Source organism: Meriones unguiculatus, chromosome 16 (assembly GCF_030254825.1).
Source record: "Meriones unguiculatus strain TT.TT164.6M chromosome 16, Bangor_MerUng_6.1, whole genome shotgun sequence".
NCBI lineage: Eukaryota > Metazoa > Chordata > Mammalia > Rodentia > Muridae > Meriones > Meriones unguiculatus.
The window spans coordinates 32,459,841-32,486,219 of NC_083363.1; the positions used below are offsets into that span (position 1 = coordinate 32,459,841).

The 26,379-nt window shown below is 43.4% G+C and overlaps 1 protein-coding gene across 2 annotated transcripts in view; it reads right to left on the bottom strand.

The window, feature by feature from the left end:
- Positions 1–26,379, bottom strand: part of Rftn1 (raftlin, lipid raft linker 1) — a 201,743-nt gene that overhangs the window by 100,150 nt on the left and 75,214 nt on the right. For both annotated transcript variants that reach the window (XM_021636247.2, XM_021636246.2), the window contains exon 3: positions 20,817–21,003. In XM_021636247.2, coding sequence (XP_021491922.1) covers positions 20,817–21,003 — 187 coding nt within the window. The remainder of the gene's footprint in view (positions 1–20,816; positions 21,004–26,379) is intronic.

A 26,379-nucleotide genomic window follows, 5' to 3' on the forward strand; every position in this document is an offset into this window, starting at 1 on the left:
ATGTATGCATGTATGTATGACATGTATGCCTGTCATACAAATGAAAAGAAAGGCTATGAAGCAACTACCAGCAGAAATTCTGGAGAAGCAGAATGTAATGAAAGGTGGGCAGAGGCACAGGCTTTGGGTTGTGGCATAACTACACAGGGCTGACAGCAGGCTGGTTCTCCCTACCCACCGACAGCTGAGCTGACTGTTCCCCCACACAGATCCACCCTGACCCTGCACACAACTGGACCATCAGGCGAAGTGGGAGCAAGTGACCATCAGAGAGAGCCTCCACCCGTGCTCAGTCACCCCTCCTTGGAGAAGGAGTCTCCTAGGCCCACCAGGCCTGAAGCAACATGAGGCGCAGGGAAGGATCAGCACAGGATTCTGTCTATCATAGGTGGCTGGCCACAGGGCTCCTACCGCCTGTCCAGACACTGAGGCTGAGGAGTAAGTGGCCCTCCTGGGCACGATGCAGCTGCTCTACCAAAGAGACCTGGCCAAAAAAAATCCCTAAAGTTTACCCTTTCAACACACACACACATGTACACCATCACATACCACACACACACACACACACACACACACACACACACACACATGCACACACTCAGTATACACACAATATACACACTCACATACCCACACACATCACAAACAGCACACACATACTAATATACACATAACACAAAGACACACATGCACACACAGACTTACACTATCACATCACACACACACACACACACACACACAGCAAACAGTATAGTATATGTGAATGCATATTTGTTATGACAGTTTAAACATCAATCTCCAAGGTTTCCACGTACTGTGAAAAGCAATTTATGCTTCTGTCAGCCAACTGGGTATGATTTACATAAAAATTAAAAGAAAAAAATTAAAGAGGATTTGATGTCCCCAGGTGTGAGGCTGTGGTTCATTAAGCAAATTTCAACAGGTTATTTTTATTTTAGTGTTTCCTCTAGCATATCCTTTCTGAGGTGGCAAAATGTTTGAAACGTCAAAGAATAAGCTGACCTGAAACTAGTCCATCTGGAATAAACTAATTCTAACAGAATAAGCCGGCCGAGAATCCTGCCATCTTGTTTCAATACTTGGCCAGAGATTTAGTCATGTTCTTACTTCTTCCCTGAGAAAAACCAAGACAGAAAACTCCAAACCTTCGGAAGATTTAGTTCAGACACATGGTCACATGTATCATGTGACATCCCAAACAGCAAAGACTGAGACTGGGGAAGAGAGTACTAAGACATGCTCAGTCCTTAAAGAGCTCATCATACAGGCGTGAGGATGGCCCTGAGCTCAATCCCAAAACCCTTGTAAAGATCCAGGCCCGGCAGAGTTCACAATCCTCAGAGAAGGCGAATCCCTGGGAATCCCAGGCTGATTGTCCTCATGAACCTCATTGTTGAACCCCAGGTCCCAGTGAGAGACCAAAAGCAAGATAAATAGTTCTTTGAATAACACCAATGTCTCCTGTCATATACACGCACACATACACATACACAAACACACACACACACACACCCCAGTTCTTGCTAACATGGAGACTAATGTCAGATGCCTATGGTTATCTATAAATGGCCATTGAGATTATAATCTGAGGTCTCAGTCTGTCACTGAGGGAAAGTCAAGGCAGGAACTTCAGCAGCTAATCACAACACATACACGAGCAGAGAGAAATAAATGCAAACCGGTCTACTCACATACGTGCTCCCAGCGACATTTCTCCTCTCTTCCAGTGTTCTGGAGCGCTTGCCCGAAGACTGGTGCCTCCCACAATGCACTGAGTCTTTCTATATCAGTTAACAATCAAGAACCCTGATCTAGCTAATTACTCAACTGAGGATCTCTTCCTAGATTTTAGGTTGTGTTGACAGTTGAAACTACCAACACAGCAGAAATAGCACAGGATTTCAGGCAGCGAGTACATGCTGCTGTCTGCTGTCCCCCACCAAGTGTGTCATAGCTTATCACAGAACACAAAACCATTTCAGTCCCTGAGGAGGAAGACCTGGGAACATCCTGCTCAGAAATGGCCTCGGGGAACAGGCCTAGTAAGGCAGCCGAGCAAGCATAGTCTCGGATGATAACAGGCATGCTATGTCTCTGGAAACCGCCCTGGGATAAAGAAGTGGACATCTCCTAGAAGGGGCCTCCCAGAGCCAGGGACTAGCCTCTAAGCGAATCAGTGTGAGGGAACAGGTGTTCAGGTATTCAGCAGAGTTAGCTTCTAAGCAAGAAGCAGCGTCCAGAGTCTCCCGCCACTGTCCCATGGGTGAGGGAAAGGCCATGGATACTCCCAAAACGCCATGTGATCTTAGAACAGGACATGAGAAACAGTATCATAGCTGAGCCCAGAGCCAAGATGACACTATTTCTGAAACGGACAGAGAGTTGTGGATTTAAACAAAAGGAAAACAGGGTTACAACATTATCCTTGTGGGGACATGGAACTGACTAGCAGACATAACCTCCCATGTTGTCCTGTTTGAAAATTATTAACACCACATACATCAGGGCCTAGAGAAGATCAGGGCACACCATGACAGGCCTTTATTATTCTCCAGCCCAAACTTCACAAACGGTCTTGTAGCTCATAAGCTGAAGCATCTAGAGCTAGCTACGAAGGTGTCCCATCTACCATAAGCCTTGAGACAGTTTCCTCAAACTTTCTGGGCTTCATTGTTTTCATGGTAGGTAAGACAGTGGTGAGCAGCTGTCTATTAGAGAGCCTGTGGGGACAGACAATACAGACCTCCCAGGACACAGAGAAAACAGACCCTTTAAGCAGAAGGACAAAGGCAGTCCTTGAAGGGCAATGAAGATGCTTCAGGGGCAGCGGGCCAACTGCCTCAGTGGTCCAGTCAACTGATGCTAGCATTTCAAGCACCCTGGCAATGGTGAGTAAGTAATGAGCTCTGACTGTTTTCAAGGTAGTATCTTCAAAATACCTAAGAGACTGGTTGTAGAGTGTAAAAGGAAGAAGCAGATGAGATGACTCCAAGGATTATTGCCGTTGAAGTTAGGGAAGTGAATGGGACTACTTTGGTTGGTGGAGGTTTGGCAGGGGAAGAGAAGATTGACAATTCAGTTTCATCTATGTTAAACATGACATACCCAGCTGACATGCATGTAGAAATCTCTGCTATACAGTTGAAAACACATTCAGGTCTGAAGCTGAGGCTGTAACTTAGTTGGTAGGCTCCTTGCCTAGCATTTGCAAAGCCCTGGGTTTAATCCTCAGTGCTGCATGAACCACTCATGGTGGTGCACACTATAATCCCAGCACTCAGGAGGTGGAGGCTGGAAAACCACATGTTCAAGGCCATACTCGACTGTATCACAAGTTCAAGGCCAGCCTGAGCTACACAAGACTCAGTCTCAAAAAGGAAAGAAGGAGGGAGGGAAAGGGAGAGGAGGGGAGGGAGGAAGAGGAGGGAAGGAGGGCAGAAGGAGGAAAGATACACACAAACACTCTCTAAGTCTGGTGGCTGGAGATGTACTTTAAAGGTCATCAGCATCCAGACGGCATTCAAAGCTTGAGACCAGCTGAGCGCTTCATGAATTCCCCAGACTCCCCACTATAAGAACTCAGGGAATCAAGAAAGAGATTACAGTAAATCTACAAAAGGAGCTATCTGAGGAGACTCGTTTCTGAACATCATTTAAGGAAACTTACCACTGAGGATGGCAGAGGCTTCCCTGTCAATTGTTTCCACGAACAAACCCATCACCCTCTCTCTAATTCATGTAATTCTTTGGCAATCCCAACCCAAGCAAACAGCTCTGGAGGTCTCTGTGTGCCTTTAATACCTGAGTATTCGGTTAAGTCGGCAGACTGTCACGTTACTATGCCGGGTTGGCTCAGGACACCTGGGGTCCTTCGGAGACAAATATGCTTCTGGGTGGTTTCCTAGGGAAAACCAACCTTAGGGAGTTTTAAGGGGGATTCTCTGGTTTGTCACTGCTTGGGCTTCTTGTGCGTGCGGTTGTGACACAACTCCAAGGGAGTCATCATGGCTTGGGGAACCACCCTCTCTAAGCCTTTAAAACTATACACTTCCGAGGAAATTCTGTTAGAACACTTTGCTTTAAACACTGAAGTGACTGCAGGCAAAATAGTAAAGCCCTGAATTCTTTCTACAACATAAATGTAACTTGTGAGCTGAGCTCATTTGGGTCTTTGGATCTAATTTAAGGCTCCTTTAAAATCTTTTGAAAAATTATCAACTATTCCTTTAAGTAATAAGCACATGACAGAGAGCTATGACACATGTGACATTTAAGTAATAAACATGTAACAGATCTCACTTCCGCATTTCAATCTTAGATGTTGTGACCTCCGTCATTTCAAAGAGGAGTTTAAAGGACTCCCTTTTCCTAGGCCAGGAGGCAGAGCTTAAACTTCAGTCATAAAAAGGGGAGGGAGAGAGAGGAAGAGAGGGAGAGAGAGACCGGTTGTGCAGCTCATCAACAGAGCTATTTTTGCTCTATTTAGAAATCATCGCAAGAAGCAGAGACAAGCACCAACTTAGATCATCGCACTTCTCCAGCCAGAGAAAAAGTTACTAAATGTCACTTGTCAAGAACAAATTCTTTAACTCTGGGAAACAGGAAGAGAGGTTAAGGCTCACCCATCCCAGCCAGTCCTTTTTTGTTTTTTTGTTTTTCCTCCTCCCAAAACAACACCCGGTTAAATTAGAATGAACAGAATAGCTATTTTTGTTTTAAAGGAACAGTAGAGAAAGAAATGAGCATGAGCTAGTGATAGTCTGTATGCTGGCTGGCCTTTTGTCACCTTGACACAAGCTATGATCATCTGAAAGGAGGGAACCTCAACTGAAAAAAATGCCTCCATCAGATTGGCCTGTAGGTAGCTCTGCAGGGCATTTTCTTGATTAGTGACTGATGTGGGCGGGCCCAGCCCACTGTGGGCAATGCCACCCCTGGGCACATGGGTTGTATAAGAAGCAGGTTGGGTAAGCAATAGAGAGCAAGCCACATGTGGTTGGTGGCACCAAGTCACTAGAGTAGGGTGTGGAGAGATGGCTCAGCAGTTAAGAGCGAGCGTTCTCGGCTCCTGCAGAAGACCTGGGTTTGGTTCCCAGCACCCACACCAGGCAGCTCACAACTGCCAGTAACTCCAGCTCCAAGGGATCCGACACCTCTGGCCTCTGCAGGCCTCTGCAGCACTCAAGTTCACAGCACACAGGCATGAGGCAGGCGCATGAGTACACACAGGCACACACATTTATGAAAAATATTACGTTTGAACAGAGGAGCGTGAGACTTGTTTCTACTATCTATGATCAGGAAGTATTTCTTGAATCAAGAAGCAGATGAGCAGAGTCTTTGAGGCTGTTTGGAAATTAGTCACAGGGCCATAGACAATGGGAGACAAAGAAGTTCTGGCTGGAAAACAAGCAGATGGGAACATGACGGCAATACAGGTCAGTTTGACAAAGTTCCACAAACATGAAGGTGCTTGTTACTCAGCTGGATCAATAAGCAGAACACCCAGCAGACTCACGCCCCACTCACTGTTAGAATGAACCAAAGGGAAGACTGTTTCTTTTGTGGCTAAAGCAATGGAGCAAGGAAGAGAGGAACCTGCCTTCATCCTGACAGAAGTTCAAGATGGCATCAGAAGATTACGCCAGTGGCACAGGTGTGATGTAGAAAGACTGGGAAGATTTTCAAGGAGAGAGTGGTTAGTGAGAAGAGAGATTTTAGGTGCCTCTCGACCCTGTCTTCGGTGGGTTGTGGGAGGAGAATAAACCACACAATCCTAAGATGTTTCCGATTATTCAATCAGGGAGGGGATTTTCTATCATTTGTAGAATCTATCTTTGTAAAATGAAAAAAGCTACAGCAGTGACATGAGACTGATGGATTTCAAAGTTCCCCCTAACACTGAAGGTATAAAAATGCTTGAGATGGAAAAAAAAAAATGGCAAAAAGAGAAATCTCGGTGATCTTTACTGAAGGCAACTACAGAGCATCAGGGGAGCTCAGGAGGAAGATGGAAGGAGGATGAGCTCGTCAGGCCATCGCTTCTTCTGATTTCTCCCACCTCTGTCACTAACAGATTTCTGTCAAAAAAGGGTTAGGTAGCTATAGAACATTCTAGAATTGGTGGTGCTGTCACCACACACTCTCAAGGACCTGTATGCTGCCAAGTGGGTTCCTGTTACAGGGGAACATAATACAGGACACCATCACTTACTTCAGAGAAAATCTTGCCACATCCTGTCTCAGAGTTTACAGTCGGGGCTGGCTCTCTGCTAGAAAAACTACCTAACAGCTGGTTCAAGGCCTTTGCTGTTTGTCTTGGAAGGCCATGGCATACACGAAGATCCTTTATCTTGGTCCTCTGGGCTATAGGAAGAAGGGGAACAGCCACAGAAAGAACCCTGCTCTCTTGGACTCCTGTAGACTCTCACAAATGACACACAAATAAAACAGAAAGAACTCATATTTGTAATAACGTGTAATTAACGGCATCTTATCAGTAAAAGAACACCGAGTAAAGTCAAATCTACCTGACATTTGCCGGTTCAGAAAGAAAACCCACCTGTGTACACAGAAAAAGCAAGGATAGCTACCCATGAGTGGTCCTCAAGAGTTTTATGGGCCACAGCCAGCTGAGTGACAGGAAGTCTTGGTCTGCACATAATAATAGGTTCTACATTCAAGTCTGCTGCTATTTCTCCTTTTCTAGTTTCTCCTTCCTACACCCTGCACCTGCCTGAGATGAGGTAGGGGGTCACAATGCTCTGCATCCACAGCTTCCCGTGAGGTCACTACAGAAATGTGGACAGTGCAATTCAGAGAATGGAGCTCTGATTTTAAAGTCCATCGCCTCCAGGACAGGAGAGATGGCTCTGGGATGAAGAGCAATTGCTGCTCTTGCATAGCACCTGGGTTCCGAGTTCCCAGCATCCACATGGTAACTCACAGCCTCTGGTAACTCCAGTTCCAGGGGACCCAGCAACCTCTTGTAGCCTCCACAGGCCCCAAGCATACATGCAGTACGCAAATCTGTATGTAGACAAGACACTCAGACACGTAAAATAAAGATAAGTTGTTTTGAGAAATGAAGCATAACCAACATTGATGCAAATGTGTTTGTGCTAGGGAGGTCCAGCCGAGCTCTGTCCTTACACTTGCATGTACCCACAAGCTCATCTGGAATCTACTAAAATGCAGACTGTGATTCCACATCAGAGTGGGGCCTGAGAGCCCGGAATGTCTCAGGAGCTCCCTGGAGATGCTGACGCTGCTGGTCCACAGACCACACTTTGCACAGTAAACCTCTTCCTCAGGAACCATGGGTTTGACCCAGAGGCTTCCTTCAGCTTCACTGTCTCTACGTTATTTTACGCACACCTCCCTTTAAGGAAAAGCTTGTATGGTTACACTAATGTGTCACATATGCCATAAAGCATACAGACTAGCCGTTAGAACACCAAGAGGATGAGAAAAAGTGGAATAAGCACTCTCCATGAATGGCCTCGGGAGGGCTGTGTTGTTAAGAGCTGCCACCCCAAGCCAGAAATGTCCACCTGAAATGAGGCTCCTTGTTAAATAAAATGGAAGGCTAGGTATGGTTCAGAAAGTCTTTTTGGTAATTCTAAGTTTCTTCAAATTAGATCTCAGCGGATCTGGTACTTTAATCTCACTCTGGGCCCAAAAATTTCTTGTAAACATTAAGAGCAGAGGCAGTCATTTCTATTTGAGTCTGGGGATTGGGGACTAGAACACTGCTGTTTTTCTCAACCTGCAAATACTTCACAGGATTCCTAAAGCCGTGTGTATGTTCAATGAGTTATCTGACATTTTTATACACAGGTATCATGGTATTTTATCCATACTTACCCCCCACTCCTTCCCTCCCTCATCTGCTTTCCCTTTCCTCCCTTCCTGCTAGTCCCTTTCTCCCTTTAATGCCACACACACACACACACACACACACACACACACATATATGTATATGTATATATGTATATGTATATGTATAAGTATATAAATATATAGATATATATCCAACACACATAGAAATATATATTTTAAATATATATACTTAAACATACATTCTGCACCTAAACAAAAACATGATGGAGCTGGATAGACAGCTCAGTGGTTTAGAGTGTGTATTGCACTTGCAGAGGATCCAAGTTAGTTTGCCAGTATCCATCACAACTGCCTGTAACTCCAGCTCCAGGGACTCTAACACCTCTATCCCATATGGGTACCTAACGCTATGCACCCATGCACAAACATACCTACATACATAAAAACACAATTAAACTTGCTATTAATTATGAATTTTCATAGTAAATCTTTTTTAAAAGAGAAAATGAGATATTTGTCTTTCCTCTCACACCTTACCATAAAAGACTATTTTAGTTAAAATATAAGTAAGTCACAAATGGACTCTTCTGAGATCTTAGATGAAAGTGTTCCTCTGAACTTAGCCATTTTCAGAGACCCTTCCTGCTCCATACGGGATGAGCAGGAAGCGTCTGACAAGCAACTAAGCCAAGACAGCATCAACCTAAACATTACTCAACATCAGCGATTACTGACTTCATTTATCTCCTAAATTCTTACTAAAGACAACTGTTAACAGGTCGTCTCTGCTCTCCCTCACTGCTGGCTGTGTCTCTTCCACACATTGCTATTGCTGACCTAGCACAGTACACACGCCTCTCCAAATGACTTCGAAGCTCTAAGCAAGTTACTTCTAACAATCATATTGAACCCTGTGCTCTTGAAAATATAAGGTGAAAACTACTCTCAAATTAGTATGTTAATGTAATTACATTTTCAGCAGGTTTTACTGTGAACTTCAGAAAATTACTCTAGGCTTCAGACAAAAAAAATAAATAAATGTACTAAAGTGACCATGGTCCTGAAGACTAGTTCTTTTACTACCATATACATGCTACAAATTTATTGTAAGCATTTATATGATATGGAGAAGGCAATATACATCAGCAGTAGAGCATATATTTAGCAAGTATGAGGCCTTGGGTCTGATCCCCAGATAGGAAAAAAGATAATGTAAAATCCAATAAATAAAGCAAAGAAACAGTAAGAAATCACAGGGCTAGAGCTATGACTCAGGGTTCCGAGCACTTGCTGCTCTTTCAGAGGATGTAAGTTCAGCTCCTAGCACCCGCCCATGCTGGCACTCACCCCACCTGTAACTTCAGCTCCAGGGGTCTGATGCCCTTTTCTGGCCTCCACAGGCGGTGCCTGTATACACATAGCTTATGCATACATAGACACATACACATACATACAATCAAACATAAATCTTTTAAAAATGAGGAACAAACTGAGGCATATATGGAAAGTCTAATCATAATAAACATGCCACTTCATTCAGTAGCAAAATTAGGTTATTACAGTAGATGTTTTTGGGAAAGTTGGCTTTCTAGAAAAGAGGAAAGGCAGAGGCCTGCCTTGCACATTAACTCTAAGTCAGCCATCCTCAATTGGAATCAGTTTTGTTCCTCGGCAGGTGTTTGGCTGTGTCCCAAGGCATTTGTGACTGCTACAAGTATAAGGGAGAAAGAGTTACCACTAGCATGTAGGTCCCAAGAATGCCCAGTGAGGCACAGGACAGTGCCACTCAATGACCTGACCCAAAATGTCAAGCATCAAGTTTCTAAAAATGCTGCCCTAATCGGGGCACAGTGGGGCACGCCTGTAATCCCAGCACTCAGGGAGGCAGAGGCAGGCAGATCTCTGTGAGTTCAAGGCCAGCCTGATCTACAAAGTGAGTCCAGGACAGCCAAGGCTATACAGAGAAACCCTGTCTCAAAAAAAAGAGAAACTCTACCCTAACACTTAAACCCCAGTGGCTAAAAGAGCAACAGTTTTAAAAGTAGAGTCAGTGAGAATCTTTGTTCCTCCGCTCATGAAAAGGTGGGCAAATTACTATCCTGAGGTTCGCGTTCTTCATCTCGGCTTCAAGAATAAAGACGATGCGTGTAGCGATGCAGTGTGTGAGAACTCCACAGTAAGTAAGCTCCTATTGTGATTATTGCCAAAGATGGTTAAGCCACGCCAAGAAGCACATACAGACATGTCCATGTTCTTTAGAACAGGTTTTTCCTTCCTACTAAGACATAGGTTAGTGGGCACAGCAATGCCAGGGTCTGAAGCAATGTGGATTTAAGAATGAACATGCCAGAGACACAGGTACTCTACAGACTTCCCTCTGTAGAGACGATTTCACCTCCTTCTCTCTCACGAAAAAATAAAAATAAAAAAATAAAAACAAGCTACCACAAGACGCAGAAGGCACCCCACCAGCACATTTTCACTTAGAGAGAGTGGAGAGAAAAGAATGTGCTCGTGGCCCCAAGACTGTCTCCTGCAGAAGTGGCCAGACCCTGTCAAGAAACTCCAGACAGTCTTTGTCAGTAGTTCTGTGTGCACAGCAGTCTGGGGATGAGTGTGCCCTTCCACATCGCTCCTCCACACAGACAAACAAATATTAGAAACCTGGGAGGCCTCCTCAGATTTTCTGAGGACACTTCCACAAGCTCTGGGACCTGAGGCCAACGGTGCTGTATGTATACATTGGGAACCTTAGGTACTCTCCCTGCATGACCGCCACCCATGCCACTTCAGGACTGAAAAGTCATTAACAGTCCCGCTTCCCTTTTCTGGAGTATTAAGTGGGAAGTTGGTGTTAAGGGGAAATAGTAGTCATTCTTGCTATGAATGACGCAGATACGAAACCTCAGCTTAACACACGACAGTGCCTTCAACCAATAGTACAACAAAAGCCACCATCATGAGGACATATGGAGAATTAATTATGATACTTAACACATACAGGAATGTAGCGAAGGACTCTCACCTTCAGAAGCAGGTGCTGTATGAATACGAGTTTCTAATTTGGATTTTAAAGTCTTTGTAGCCATGTTAAGTTCCAGCTCATGGTGGATGAATAGGAAGCAAATGAAACGATGAACATCACTAGATCATATTTATAGCATTTATGTCTATGCAAAAATGGTTCTATCTTTCAACCACTTAACGTATTACAGAAAATACTTGCACAGATTAGACAGATATTCATCAAGATCCACAGAACATGGAAATCACTAATAATGTCCTCATTTGCATCTGAACATTATTTCTCATCTGCTTCTTATTATATGCTTATTGAAAATGTAAAATTTAATTAGTACTAGTGTCTTCCAGATCCTACTATTGATAATGTCCGTCACGTTATCAAGAGGAGGAAAAATTCAGGGGGAATTCAGGAAAAATTCAGGGGGAAAAAGTATGGCAGAAAGGTTCAAAGTAAGAACACCTGAATTCTTAAATTTAGTACAGGTAAGACATATAAATAAATCCAAAACACTTTAATAAAATTATTTACAACTAAATTTCGAGTTGGAGTTCTGTGTCAGACGGTCTTAAAAATTGTCTCTTAGTGTCCCCCTGGTCCCTACAATGCCACAGGAGAAATCTCCCTCGTAGAGAATCCATTGTTTGAAGAGTGCATGCCTGTGTAGGAGAAAGGGGCCTTATTTTATTTAAAAACAAACACAGATACTTGAGGGCACTGTGGTATTCATATGTACTTTAACATCAACAGGAAACTCGAAGAAAGGCAGTGCGTAGGCGGGGTGTGGGGGCCACCTGCTTTCTGTTTCTGCCATCCTGGAATGCTTGCCGGGCAAGGCCGCAAACCACTTGAACGTTCATTTGACAAAAATTTTAAAAAAATATTGGAAAAGACACAGCAATCAGAGGCAGCTCAGAGACCAAGGGCAACGTGCCTCCGCACAAATAAGAGCTCTTGTCTCTTCTATTTTCTCCAATTGGACAAAGGCCGACACTTCAGAGAAGAATGAAAAAGTGAGGCAAGACGTTTAGGGGTGTGGATTGGGAAAAAAACCTCTTTCCCCCGGAGAACATGGCTTGATGCTGGTATATTAGGGAAAGTGCAAACACAATAATTAACAAGGAATCCTGTGACTTCAACACACCAGAAAGGGTGTTGCTCCTGAGGGAGCCCGGGAATAAGAAGAATAAATTAGAGTAGGCCGGGTGACATTGAAAAGCTCCTGGAGGTTGTGAAGGGGCAACAGAGAGTTAATCAGGCGTGACACACGCCCTGGGAAGCTAGAGGAACCAGTGGGCACTCTTTCTATTTCTGAACGCACAATAATGAACTTCACACTGACCAAACACTTGCTTATCTATTCTCCGCTCAGACTGAAGACTCGAGCTTCTGGTCTACCTTCCTGGGTTTCTCTGCTCTCCGGAAACAAGCCTGCTGCTGTGGCTCCCTCTCTCTCACAGCAACACATGTCAATCACTGTCAGGCCCACTGCTACTCTTTCTTCCTCATGTGTGATTCCAACAATCAGCGAGCTCCAGGCTGATCCCCAGCCTCAAGTGTGAACATTTTCTAGGGCACACTTTGGTAGATGCTTTCACCGTCTGTGTATTTCCCTTAATTATGAAGCCTCCTTCTAGAAGCCCTATAATTCTCCCTAAGAGTTAAAGTAATTGGTAAAAATTAGGGATGAAGAGATCTGAGTCCACTTAAAGGGGACACTTGCAACTATAATTTTAAAAAGAATTTTCCTTTTAGTTCCAATATAATTCTGCACTTTTCCAATTTTGCCCTTTTCAAATGCCAAAGAAAATGTTCCTGTTATCTTGTGGGCCATAAAAAAAGGCAACGTAATGCATTCATGCCCCACTTAAGGTCTACAAAGAATTCCCTTCCCTTGAAGGGCATCCTTTAGATGTTTCTTTAAAAGAGTGAAAAAAAACATATAAACACTCTTGCTGCAAATCACTGTTATCCTTGCTTACGAAAAATGTGTGTGTGTGTGTGTGTGTGTGTGTGTGTGTATGGGTTCCATTATTTTCAGTCCACACTATGTGACTATATTAGCAAGATGTTCTCTCATTACTGGTAAATGAATAAACCAAAATACAGAGCCAGTTGTAATGAATTTATGATTCTCTACTGAATAACTAGCTAAATTCCAAGGCATAGCTTTATTTGAATCTTCCATAAGATTCTTATGGAAGAAGGGGAAAACAGAAAGACCTGGAGGGGATAGGAGCTCCACAAGGAGACCAACAGTCAAAAACTCTGGGCCCAGGGGTGCATGCACAGACTGATGAATCAACCAAGGACTGTGCACAGAGAAGACCTAGACCCTCTGCTCAGATGTAGCCCATGGGTAGCTCAGTCTCCATGGGGGTTCCCTAGTAAGGGAGCAGGGGCAGTCATTGGCATGAACTTAGTTGCCTGCTCTTTCCTCACCTCCCCCTGGTGAAGTGGCCTTAATAGGCCACAAAGAAAGAGGATCCAGACAGTCCTGATGAGACCTGATAGTTTAGGGTCATATAGCAAGGGAGGAATACTCCCCTATCAGTGGACTAGGGAAGAGACATAGGGAGAGAAGAGGGAGGGGGAAAGGGTGAGACTGGGAGGAGATGAAGGAGGGGCCTACAGCAGGGATACAGAGTAATAAATTTTAGACAGCAACAATAATAGTAGTAATAAAGAAAAAATAAAATAAAATACTTGGATCTTCTTTAAATTAATCATTACCATTTTTACTTTATGTATTTGAATGTTTTTCTTGCATATATATATACATACACACACATATATACATATATGTATGCATGCAAGGGTTTTTAACCGCTAAGCCATCACTCTAGCCCCTGTTGTTCTTTAAGCAACAACAACAAAAAGATTTATTTTAAATTTTTATTTAAGTGTATATGTAAATGTATGTGGATACATGTGTAGAGGTACAAGTCAGAAGAGGGAGCTAGATGCCCTGGAACTGGAGTAAGACGTGGCTGAAGATGATTCAACACGTGTGCTGGAACCTAGCAAGGGTCCTCTGGAAGAATGGCAAGTGCTCTTAACCCCTGGGCCACCTCTCTAACCCTGACTCTAGTTAGCGAAAACTACTGGGAAATGCTGCTAGCACTCCAAGAAGTGACGAGACTCCAAAGATGGGGAAGATTCGGCACGGAGGAATGGAGGCATCCAACAGGTAAAGCACAACCTCAGAAAATCTGAAAAATCCAAAGTCTACTGTGTCAAAAACAGAGAACAGGCCCTCATAGAATATTTCCTAGTTAGGGTTTCTATTGCTGTGAAGAGACGCCATGGCCATGGCAACTCTCATAAAGAAAAGCTTTTACCTGTGACTGGCTTACATTTTCAGTCCATTATCATCATGGTGAAAAACACAGCAGCACACAGACAGACGTGGTTCTGGGAAAGGAGCTGAGAGTTCTACATCTTGACCCATACGCAGCAGAAGGAGACTGTGTGCCACTCTTGGTGTAGCTTGAGCATATTAGACCTCAAAGCCCTCCCCCACAGTGACATACTTCCTCCAACAAGGCCACACATACTACAAGGCCACACCTCATGAAAGTGTCACTCCCTTTAGGCCAAGCATTAAACACATGAATCTATGGGGGCCATTCCTATTCAAACCACCACAAGGTACATGAGCAACATCCACAGTTACCTCTGTGGACCCAAGATGGCAGCCAGAAGATGTGTTAAAGGCAGTGTTTGAAAAAGAAAGGTATTAACATAAAAATTCTAAACTTAAAAAAAAAAAGTGTACAAGAGATGGTAATGAGCACAGATCAAGGCACCAGGTCTCCAATTCCAATAGAATCAGTGATCAGAGGAGCTGGCCCCTGTAAGATCCTATATTGGCAAGCCTTGTCTTAGATGGAAGGAAGGGCTCCAGAACTTTAGATTCTGCCCCAAGAGGGGAAATGAGGACTAAGGGCTGAGTACTTACTAAGATTTTCTCCTAGAAACTGAGCAACAAAAAGCCAAAAGAATGGCCTTTCTCAGCACCACTTTACACTGGGTGGCTGGGATTGACTCATTCAGGAATCTGTTTTGCTCCTAAGTACTTGGGAAGACAGCTTACTGATGTGGTCTGAGAGGGAAAATGTCTCAGATTCCATCATATGGTTGATTTAGAATGAAATCACGTGCTATAGATCTCAACAACCTACTACACTTTTTCCAAAGGATTGTTGAAGTAATCTGGAGAGTGAGGGCATGGCAGCCATGGCTGGACCAGCAGATAGAGCAGGATCCTGTCAGCCTTGTTACAGCTCTGGGCCTCTGGCCTCTCCCACCTCTTCTCCATGGTCCACACTCTGCTTTCTCAGGCTTTAGGCTGTTTTTTACCTGGAAAACCCTACCCTCTACACCCCTACCCTGTTCAGATCTACCCATCTCTCCAAATACAGGGCTAACCACGAGCTTTGGGCCTCCATTTCAAAAGTTCCCGGACAACAAGCTCCTGCTAAAGATGCAAACCAAGATTTAAGTACTAGTTTGACATCATCACAATTGTACGTGCCGTTTACAGGCTGTGGAAGGTAAGTTTCTGAAGACCTAGGGGGAATTTCTTTAGAGTCATCTTTATGCAGTAAAATTATACAGCATATATTTATGTTAGAAATTCAAGTTTTAAGGATATTTATTACATAAAACAATGTCAATTATCTTAGTCAACAGGCAGATGGGCCACAGAATGGCCTCAAAAAAAAAAAAAAAAAAAAAAGGGAGTTCCTAGTTCCCAGTCTTAGTTCTACTGACAAGCATTGCACCATCCTGGAGACGATTGCTCTGTAAAACCAAACCAGCTTAGGTTGCCCAAGGGCTTCACTGCAGGGAAATGGTAGTCCAATCTAGTCCCAAAGGAGAGCATACTGGCCAAGTATTGCAGTATTAGCAGTGTTGCATTTCACAGAAGCTTAAAAAGATTGCCAAGGGCAATTTTGGTTAGATACATTTGGGTTGTCTGATTCAGCTTTAGCAATTCTGTGAGTGTCATTCCCTAGGCCAAAAGGCACCTACCTACCAGATGCCCAGGCCCTGTGCCAGGCTAGGCATGACGCTGGGAAACCTGGATCCAAGTACCTTCTGCCCCCAATGGGAATGAAAACCCTATCAATACAATGAAATTACTCAAATCTAGCTCTGCCTCAAACAACAATACAGCACCTAGGAGCTAGGACATCTTAGGACATTTCTCCATTTAAAACCACCTAGAATTAAATCCACACCCATAAAACACCAGGCCTGACATTTTAATAACTGACTTCTCTAAGCTTTGAGGTTTTAAGATTTTTGGCCATTCATTCTAAGGAAAAAAAATAAGGGTAACTTGTGCACACTTAGAATTCAGACACAATATAACTATATTGTATGTCAAAAAAGAAAAAAAAAACACTAAGTGGTCTTAAGAAAGAACCAAGGAAGGGAGGCAAAAAGTGTTTCCACAGATTCAAGATTACATGTTCAGCTTATTCATGCTGGAGTCACTTTTCCAGGTAACTAACTTTGACTGAATTCAAAACACTCAGCTCAAGATCAATTGAAAAGATATGCAGTTTGACCCACCATCTTGAAATGGAATGGCAGTTAACATGATTTTCAAAAGAAAAGATCTGACATTGTTTTTGTAGATTTAAGTGAACTCTATGAAATGGTAGGGTTCAGGGGCATTGTCACCTTGCTGAGTACTGCCTTTGGGAGGACTTAGTAATGATTTTAGTTTATCAAGATGTTCTCCAATTACCCAAAGAACACTATAGCACATTTCCTTATGAGACTTAAATACATTCTCCCCAACTCAGGCTCAGTATTCCAAGTGAGGCTGAGGGTCCAGCCAGAGGGGCGAGCAGGCAAAGGCAGCTAAACCTGGTAACCTGAGATTGAGCCCTGGGACCCACAAACTGCCTTCTGACCCCCATGTGTGCATATACACTGACGTGCATACAAAATAACAGACAATTAATAATATCTAAGGAAATAAGGCCCAGGTTAAAATGTGGTTTCTCTTTCAGTAGGAGGGTGATATGACAAACCTGTCATGAGAATTTTCTTAACCAGACTGTTGGTCCCTGGGAAGCAAGTGCTATGTCCAACTGAGCCCTCTACCTTCCCTCCTGGTACAGCTCCTGGAAAAAATGTTTTTAAAATGAGGGGACCCCGGGACCCCTCATTTTATCATGCTTTGCAGGTAACCTGTTTTGCAAACCCAGAGGTTTGTGGCAACCGTGCTGAGCCCATCTACTGACGTTATTTTCCTAACAGTTTAGATAAGCATTAGCATCTTTTAGCAATAAACTACTTTTTAAATTGAGGTGTGTGCATTAAAAAACAAACAAACAAAAAAAAAAAAACATGCTGCTATATCCTTAGTAAGAATACAGTATGGTGTATAGATAGCTGTTATATGAACTGGGAAAGAAAAAAATGTGACTTGCTGTATTTGTGGTATCTGTTTATCATGACAGTCTAGGGGAAAAAACCTAACACTTATGATATCCTCATAACCTTGGTAGGTATTTGCAGATGGATGGGTGAGTGAGTGGATGGATATAAGCTTGAATCAAGCTGCTCTTTTTTTTCTTGATATCTCTGCATATCTCAAAGTCCAGTTATTTGCCAAAACCTTTGTGTTCGCCTCTGAAATTCTTCAGTTTTACCAAGCTTAAATGGCCATTCTGTGGTGGTTCTTGCCAGTACACTTCATTTGTACAAACAGAAGCAGATAGACAGTTTTGCTAAAGATTCTTCAGCGTGCCCTACTTGGGAAATATTAACTAGGCACTCACTCCCTTTTCCAGAGCTAAGTAATTTTACTTAACAGTATTTACGGCTGTCAGACGTTGGCAGTCTTTGCTAAAAGTGTTGCTTTATCTGTTCATGTTAAAAATTAATCATGTAAGCTTCCGTCTGTTTTTATTTCTTCAACTATCTGCAGAACAGAGCTTTGAGGACTTTTTTGTTTGGCTGCTTGCAGTTGTATGGTGGTGATGGGGGGTTTCTGGGGGTGAAACACGGTTATTGAATTGGCCAGGGAGGGGGAGAGGAAACACCTTTATAGTGGCCCTGCTTCAACAGACTGCCTCCTCCTGCCCTACACCATTCAGGATGGAAACTGGACGATCCACTGGCCATGTTTCCTTTATTTCACCTGGTACATCATCAGATTTTTGCAGCTTTCTTTGAAAATCAGTTCCAAAGACTCTTCAGAGAGTGAACAGGGTTGTTTCTCTGTACCAGGAGATGGAGTGCATTAGAGCCAATGAGACAGTGCCGTGGGCGTCCTGGGGCAGGGAACCAACCGTCCTATCCAAAGAGGCTACCATCCTCTCCCCTAGAAAATCCTTCCACACACCACTGTCTTGATCTTAAGAACTTTATTTTCTTCTTCCCTGTCTAAACCCCCAGCTCTCCTGGCTGGTTCGTACAGGACAAAATGGGGTTGGGGTTTTTATTCTTAAACAGTGGCATCCACACCCAGATCATCTGATCATGTGACTGAACATGCCTTGCAAACAATCTGTTATAAACCTCTCACTGTGCCAATTATACAATGGGAGGCTCAGAAAATTACACTCATGCTTCCTGACACTATATCACTTCCAGGGACCACATGCAGCCTCCAACCAGGAGCCTTGGGCCCTTCTTTACTTTGCTCTATGCCTAAAGCTGTCCCAGAGAGAAGAGCAGTAAACCCTAACTCTGTGGGTGATAGATAAGAAAAAGTCAGGTCCTCTCTACCCTTACTACCCAAAGGGTGATCCATGGGGCAGCATGGCGTCAGTATCACTGGGGACCACATTGGAGATGCAGCATCTCGGGCCTCACTGCCAACCCGCGGAAGCACAATGCTCTTTAATGGCATCCCCAGGAGATCCACAAAGAAATTAGTTTGAGCAGGTGCAGGGGGAAGAAGAGATATATCTTCATATTTGTGTCAGTGCATTTGTAATACATGTTCTTCATCCAGGTTCTGTGTTAGCATCACCTTTTACAGAAGACACCCCTGCCATCTTATGCCAGGGGGCTGGTCTCTACACACCAAGACAACTAATAAACAGCTTCACAGGAACCTTGGACTGTGCCTTGTGCAACACATGTACCATATAGTGAGGCTGTTTTGTTTTATTTCCTTTCAAAATTGTTTTCTCTGAAAGGGAGGATGGTGGGTGATAAAAAGCATTTCCCTCCTCTAAGATCATCTAGAGGTAATAATATAGGCATGGGAGTTGATTTCTTAGTGTAACAGGGCAAAGTTTCCTCCATCTTGTTTCTGCTGGAACCATCTTTGATTTAACTGAAACTGAGCCCTCCTCTTTCTAACCCTGCTATGAAAGTAACCAATCTTATTCTAGAAACTGGGGGGTTTGAAATGCCCCAGCTAACTGCATGTTTTTTGCTTCTGTTAAACTGCTTGCTTGCTTACTTCCCCCTGCAACTGCCAACCAGGATGTAGGTTTTTTTTGCTTTCTTTGCCTTTCAAGGCTCCCTGTAAAATGCATTTGAGGCTGCTCTGTGAGAAGAGTTTCTCTCCAGGCAGTTGCTGGTAGCATAATACAGACTCTCAATTTGAAATTTGGTCATGCTGCATAGTGTTTGGGTCTTTACCCTGCAAAATTAGGGTCAAGTCAGGATTCCCATTTCATGAGCCAACGATGCAGATAAAATTATAGTTGCCACATGTGACACCCAATGCATGCTCAGTTAACATAAGCTCTTGTCATTATATGTATACCTGTGTGTCTGTGTGAATTAAGACTACCATGGACCCCAGAATAATTTCCTCATGTGATTAAATCAGATATTGACCCACAGCCGATGGACAAAAAGAAGCCAGTAAGCGTAAAAAGCAGACTCTGCAAAGTGTTATTATACAAACAACACAATGACTGTCACAAAAACATGCATCACCTCAGGGAGCAGAGCCTGATAAGCCGTTGTGAAATAAAGTCTATCTTGGCATGTCACCTCGTGCCCCAGGAGTCCCTTGTGAATATACTAGGTCAATGCCATGTGTACTGCAAAGACTTCTACAAAGACGAACATGACTTGCTGCCCTTTCCTTTAAAAGGCAAGTATTGTTACCCATCCCTTCCAAGACAGTTGGCCAGAGGGCAAATTCAATTTCCTTTCTCAAACTTCAATTTATTTACTTAAATACTCACTAAGCTGGAGTCTCGTGGAACATTGACTAGCCCTGCACTCACTGTGTAGCTGAGGCTAGACCCTGAATTCCTGATCTTTCTGTTTCCGCCTTACAAGACCTCAAGTGTCCACCACCGCACTGAGCTCCAAATTTTCTTATTGCAAATGCAGCTCTACCTACGGAACTGTCTGCTTTCACCATTGTTTTTTAAACATGTAAAATGAATATTGCTCTTTTTGAAAATCAAAACAAAACAAGACCCAAGCCCACCTCTTCTCCTACTGTGGCATAATTCAAACTATCAAAATAACACTCAGTTGGACAATCCAGACTGAAAAACATCCTCAAACCATCTTACAAATTAAAATCAAAACCAGCACAATACCCATATTGGGTGTGGGTAGAAGATGGAAGGTGAGAGACGGGAGGCGGGGGTGAGAAGGTGGCAAGAGACAAACCTTCTGGTGGACTCAGACTTTTGAAGTATTTCTAAACTTTGGAAGGAAACACTGAGCATGTATAAAGCCTTTAATAAAATGTGTTTCCAACCATGACTTTTCAGATTAATGGTTTTATTATATTTCTACTTGCTGCCTGATTCTGGAAGCATGCTTCTGCAAAGGAGACATTGTTCTAGCTGAATCTCACCCATAAATTAGAAAAAGGCCCATGAGCATACAAATCCATCCCATCCTCCCTCCCGCTTCTACATGCCGATGTCTTAGTCTCCATAAGATGTGATGCTAAGGACATGATGCTAACAGTCCTTACCTGTTGGTTTTCTTGACCAGGATGGCCCTGAAGATGTGCTCGAGGAGTGTCTTCTCTTGCCGGTGTGTTGGCTGCACAAATGGGTGCAGGACGGCCAGCGAGAAGCCTTGCTGGTACAGCTCCAGGAGCTGGGCAGGCAGGTCCCGCAGAGAGGCTAACCTCACAGCTGAGGACCTCGGCAGCTCCGCTAGGAATGGGGAGGAAAGAGACTAATCAGAGACCTGTCACCATGGCCCTCCAAACTATATCCTTCTTCCTTCGTCCAGGTGAGGGCCTTCTGGGTCACATCTTCCCAGACAAGCCCGCCACAGACCTTATAAGCAGCTGTTTTCTCTCACCTCATCTAAAGGCACCAATAACAGACGTACAGGCAGAAAGCCCTCAAAATCACTGAGCCTCCTCTCCAGCCCCTGTTTATTAATACGAGCAGGGAAGACAAGGTCCAAAATTTGTATGCAGTGGAAGGTCTACATGCAAGGCCTCTGCCTCAAACACTCAGTGATCCTTCTGCCTCAGCCTCCTGGATGCACAGAGCACTTCCTGGTTTATTTCTTGCAGATCTACTTATGTGTTACATCACTGACTATTAAAAATATGTTTATTTTTATATGGCTTTAATGAAAATATCAATCCTATATGATTTTGCATGTGTGTACATACAACACATTTAGAAAACATGTGTTTAAAGCTCGTCTTCAAGGTGCATGCCTGTAATCTCTGCACTCTGGAAGCTGAGGCATGGGGTTTGTGAATTTAAGGCAGTATGGGGTACATAGTGAAACCATACCTCAAAATAAAAAAGAAAGGCATGAAAGTGCCTATAACATGTTCAGATGCTGCGAGGCTTCTTTCATAAAGGAGTACAGATTTACTTCTCTATGGAAACATTTCTTCTCCCGGGCCCCCGCATAATCTCAAAATTAAGGGAAAGGAGGACCCTCCCTGTGTGAAGGCAATCTACAGTTCCTATGTAATTTGTAGTTTCTCTTATTAAACATTTCATATTTAAATCGTGCATATGAGCTGTGGGTACTCTGCCCAGTTTTTATTAGATTACTGATCAATTTTCCTCCTGGTCCACAGGAACTAATATACACTATGGAATGTAGTTATTGATGATACAAGTTGCAAGTGTCTTTCGTCAACTCATTTGTTGCCTTTTGCACTTCACAAAAGCCGAGTTTTCATGAAGAGGTTTCTTATGTTATTGTAGCAGAAAGACCCTGAAACACACAACAACTTTTCTGTTAATGCTTTATAGTATGTCATGGTTTTGCATGTAAGTCCTAAATACATTTCAGATTTACCTTGCAAAGCATACACTGTGAATTCAATCCCCCTGAAGTTTATTTAATTTTCCTCATTGATTTGAGAGGTGGCTTTTGTCATTAATGAATATATCTGTTTGTGACTAATAAAACATTTGTGTTGCTCTATCTTTTGCCATGTCAGTTTCATAAGTATGTTTTGGGTCTATTCCCTGAATTTTCTGGCTCCCTATTTATTTTCTAAACCTTACTCAATTTTTTTTCAAATTCATGTTTTTTAAAATTAGCTAATTAAATTCCCCCTTGTCCCCTTAAAACTGTTGACATTTTATTGAATCATATTCAAACTACAGCTCAGCTGAGAGAGAGTGGGCATTTTTCACCATGCTGCTGCTTCCTATTCACAAACAGCCCAGCAGCGCTTTGATTTATTTCGGTTTTATTTTATTTCCTCTGGAGCATATTAGATTTTTGTCACATGAGTATTATATATTTATCAAGTGTATCCCTGGTCATTTTGTATTTTTGTTGGCAGTGGAGTAACAGATTCTCTGGTTTCATGTATATACTGCTCTGCTGGGAAAGCAGACAGGCTTGTGCCAGCTGATGGAGTGACCCTCTCAAGAGGGTAAACTGACTTGATCCCCTAGAGCATCTCTCCATCCCTTGTAGCACTCCTCCGGCTGGACACACGGAATGAGCAGATGAGTCAGAGCCACACAGTGGCACCAAGATGGCCGGCCACCAAGTCATCCCAGTAGCAGGCAGCACGGAACCATCCTCAATGCCAGCCTCCCACTGGAGAGTGCAGAGGCATCTACGTGGGACCTGGCGAGGCTACCCCCATAAGATACTGCCTTTGGCTTTCCAAATTCCTTCTCAGGACATCCTGGGTGTCTCAGGTTCCTGCTCCCACTGCATAGCATCTGTGAGGCACAGTGCTTTCAGCAGCATGAGCCCACTGACAGGTTTTACAGCCCTGATGCATTCCTTCTACAGCAACAGACCTCCTGCGGCTTAGTCTCTTGAGTCCTAATCTGTCAGGACACACTTGGGACTTGAGCAGCCCAAAACAATCAGTGGTGTCCCCTCATACTCTACCAACTTAACAAGACCCCAATTTCAAACTGGAGTCAACAATTCAGAATATGAGCAGTGGCTGGTACTGGTACACTGGTACAGGCAGCAGACCATGATGATGTAAAAAAAAAAAAAAAAAAAGAAAAAGAAAAAACAAAACCATTCCTACCTTGGAAAATGCACACACAAATAAAGGATGGGTATCTTAGAGCTATTTGAAAATCCACAAGCTCAGATAAGCCCGTTGAACCTGGAGATAGCCTCCCCTCCTTCACACACACCATGCTTTCTTCATTTTTATAAAGGTTTAAATCTTTTTTTTTAATAAGAAATAGTGCAAAAAATTAATGATTGAAAGGAGGCTTTATGGACAAAGGTATTTCCAACAATGTTGTTCTCACAGCAAGAACTGCAAGAACCTGGAACCAAAGAGTTAATCTTGGACATCGTGGTAATGGGGCCCATGAAGAGTAAAAAGATGAAGGTATATCTGTCAGATGCTGATAGGGAAATGCGTATATGATATATCGCTATGTTAAAAAAAAGGTATCTGTTAGAGTGTGGTTATTCTTGTATTAGCAACATACATGGATGGATAGAGGCGAGTAATATTTCTCTAGATGTAAACAATTGAGAAAGGCTGTAACAGAGGGGAAGACAGGCTGGAGTCAGCACAACGGCCACATCACTGGGACAATCATGGGTCTACTTAGTAGCAGCCTCACCTGCTTCCCTCTTGTCCCAGCCAGAACCAAGGTCTCCTTGTGTAGCCTCCCAGAAGCCAGGTGTGGGCCTTGGGGAGCACAGGTGCAAGTTTCCTCAGCAGATCACACAGCTGCGGAAGCACACATGCCACGCCACAGAGGGCAGGCGCAAGGCCTCATCACACCCAATGTTGATGGTGTTGACAGCCTTCCTGAAAGGTTGTTTAGGACACTGACGAAACCCGAAAATCCTGCACTCAGAGCTCATCTTTGAAGAAATTACACACAAAAGGGCTTTGGTGAAATCAGTTCAGGCCGAATTGTCTTGAGGGGCAGGCCTTCTGTAAATGTATCAAGGACTTCAAACTCTTACTCACCTAATGATCAAATCTTTACTAGGGCTTTTGCATGTATGTTTGTGTGTAAGTACATGTCCATGTGTATATCAATCTGTGTAACTACAGAGGCCAGAGGCCAACTCCAGGTGTTCCACAGGAGCCATCTTCTTGGCTGGCATTTTGGTTCCTGTTTGTTTTGAGACAAGGACTCTCATTGGCCTGGGGCTTGCTCTAAGACCCTAAGCTGGCTGACAAGTTAGCCCCAGGAATCTGTCTGTGTGTGCCCTTACCAGTGCTAGAATCATAACCACACGGTTTCTGTGTCATTTGTGGGAACTGAACTCAGGTCCTCTTGTGCTGTGAGTACTTTGTCAACTGAGTCATCTCAGCCTCTCCCCCTCTCCCCCAGCATGACATTCATGACCTATATTTGTTTTATATATCACACCATAAAAGAATACAAGCATCTGGTGTGTTTAGAAGGCAGGGCTATTGTTTTTCTTCTAAGCTGGTATGTGTTGCCTTCACTGGCTTCAGATCCAAGGCTCAAGTGATTTTCTAGCCTCGGGCTCGCCAGTAGCTAGGACTGTTTGTACAAGCCACCGCTCTCGGCTCAATGGCACGGTTCTCATGCTCCTCACTAGCCCGAGCCATGTGACCACAGTAAGGTTAGATGTTTGCACCAGCCTGTTTGCCATCCAACAGTGGTTATAAAATTCAGACGGGATGACAACGGTATGTGTGTAATCAACAAAGCCCAAACAATCACAGCCAGCATGGGCAGGGCCTGGCAGGGGAGCTGGCAAGTGGAAATGGTGGTGACAGGGACCAGGGCCATTAGACTGTTTTCCATCCCCACCCAGCACTTTATGCTTCATATTCCCAAATCAGTGCACTAAAAATATTAGGCAATCAACTGCCTAGTAGTTAAAAGCTTCCTGAATACAACATAACATCCTTTAAATTTTTCTTAAAATCGAATCTTTGTTTGTCAAAAGTCAACGGTTTTATGCCTTTAATTTTTGGTAAGTGTTCCATAATAAGTTTAGCTTTGTGGTTAAACAAAGGCTGAGAAGACTCAGCTGACAAAGGACTCACCACACAATCACAACAACAACAAATAAAAATGAATCCCAGCAATCACATTGCAATAAAAAGGCACATTCTATAAATATGATTAAAGATCTTAGTTTCATGTTTCTATTTGAACCTTAACCTACAAATGCAAAAGCAAAAGCTTAGTGCTTGTGGTTGAAGAGATGGCTTACTGGTTAAGAACCCATATTGTTCCAACAGAGGACTAGAGTTCAATGTCCACGTTAAAGGCTCACAGCCTCCTGTAACTCGAGCTCCAGGAGAACTGACGCCCTCTTATGGCTGTCATGGGTACATGCACTCAAGGGCACATACCTACACACAAGCCCTACACATACAGCAATCAAAAATAATAAAATAAAATTTGAAAAATGCCGAGTTCTCATAAAGTTGCCAATCCCCTAATGTTATTACCAGAAAAATAAGCCATAAAACTATTAAATGATATTAGAAAATAAGCAATGGGTTGATTCATAAACATATCAAATGTTGGTATGATCATATGGACATACAGATTACAGCTTCAGTCTGTTTTTACCCAGCCAATCAGAGTAATCTCTCTAGTACTCTGTTTTGCAATAATTGCCTGGTTTCATTGCTGATTACGTAACCTTGAATAAATGACAGAACTCCCTCCCTATCTCTTGGGCCCTTTATTATGAGATGAAGATAAGCATTTGGGAAAAAAATTTCCAACTCTAATGAAGCGATTTTATTATCTCCACTTGAAGACTAAAATCTGTTTTCCAACTAAAAAGTAACAATGCAAAGTACAATAACTGTTTCAAAATGCACAGTTTGTCAAAGCCAGAGCCTACACAGGAATGAAGAATGATGGTAGGCAGTGAGTAGAGATGGCAGAGAGGCAGGGCAGGGATGCCAATACTGCTCACCTGACCACATCCTGCCTACGCTGTCGTCCTCTGCAGTACTCTGAAGTTCACACTCTCACCTAGGAGCACAGGAAGACTCCCAGGGGAGTTCCAGAGAATAAGGAAGAGACCAGAGCACAACATGGGAGAAACAGGGTAACCGAGGGGGACCCCTGGAGGACAAACGCCACATGTGTGAGGTTGCC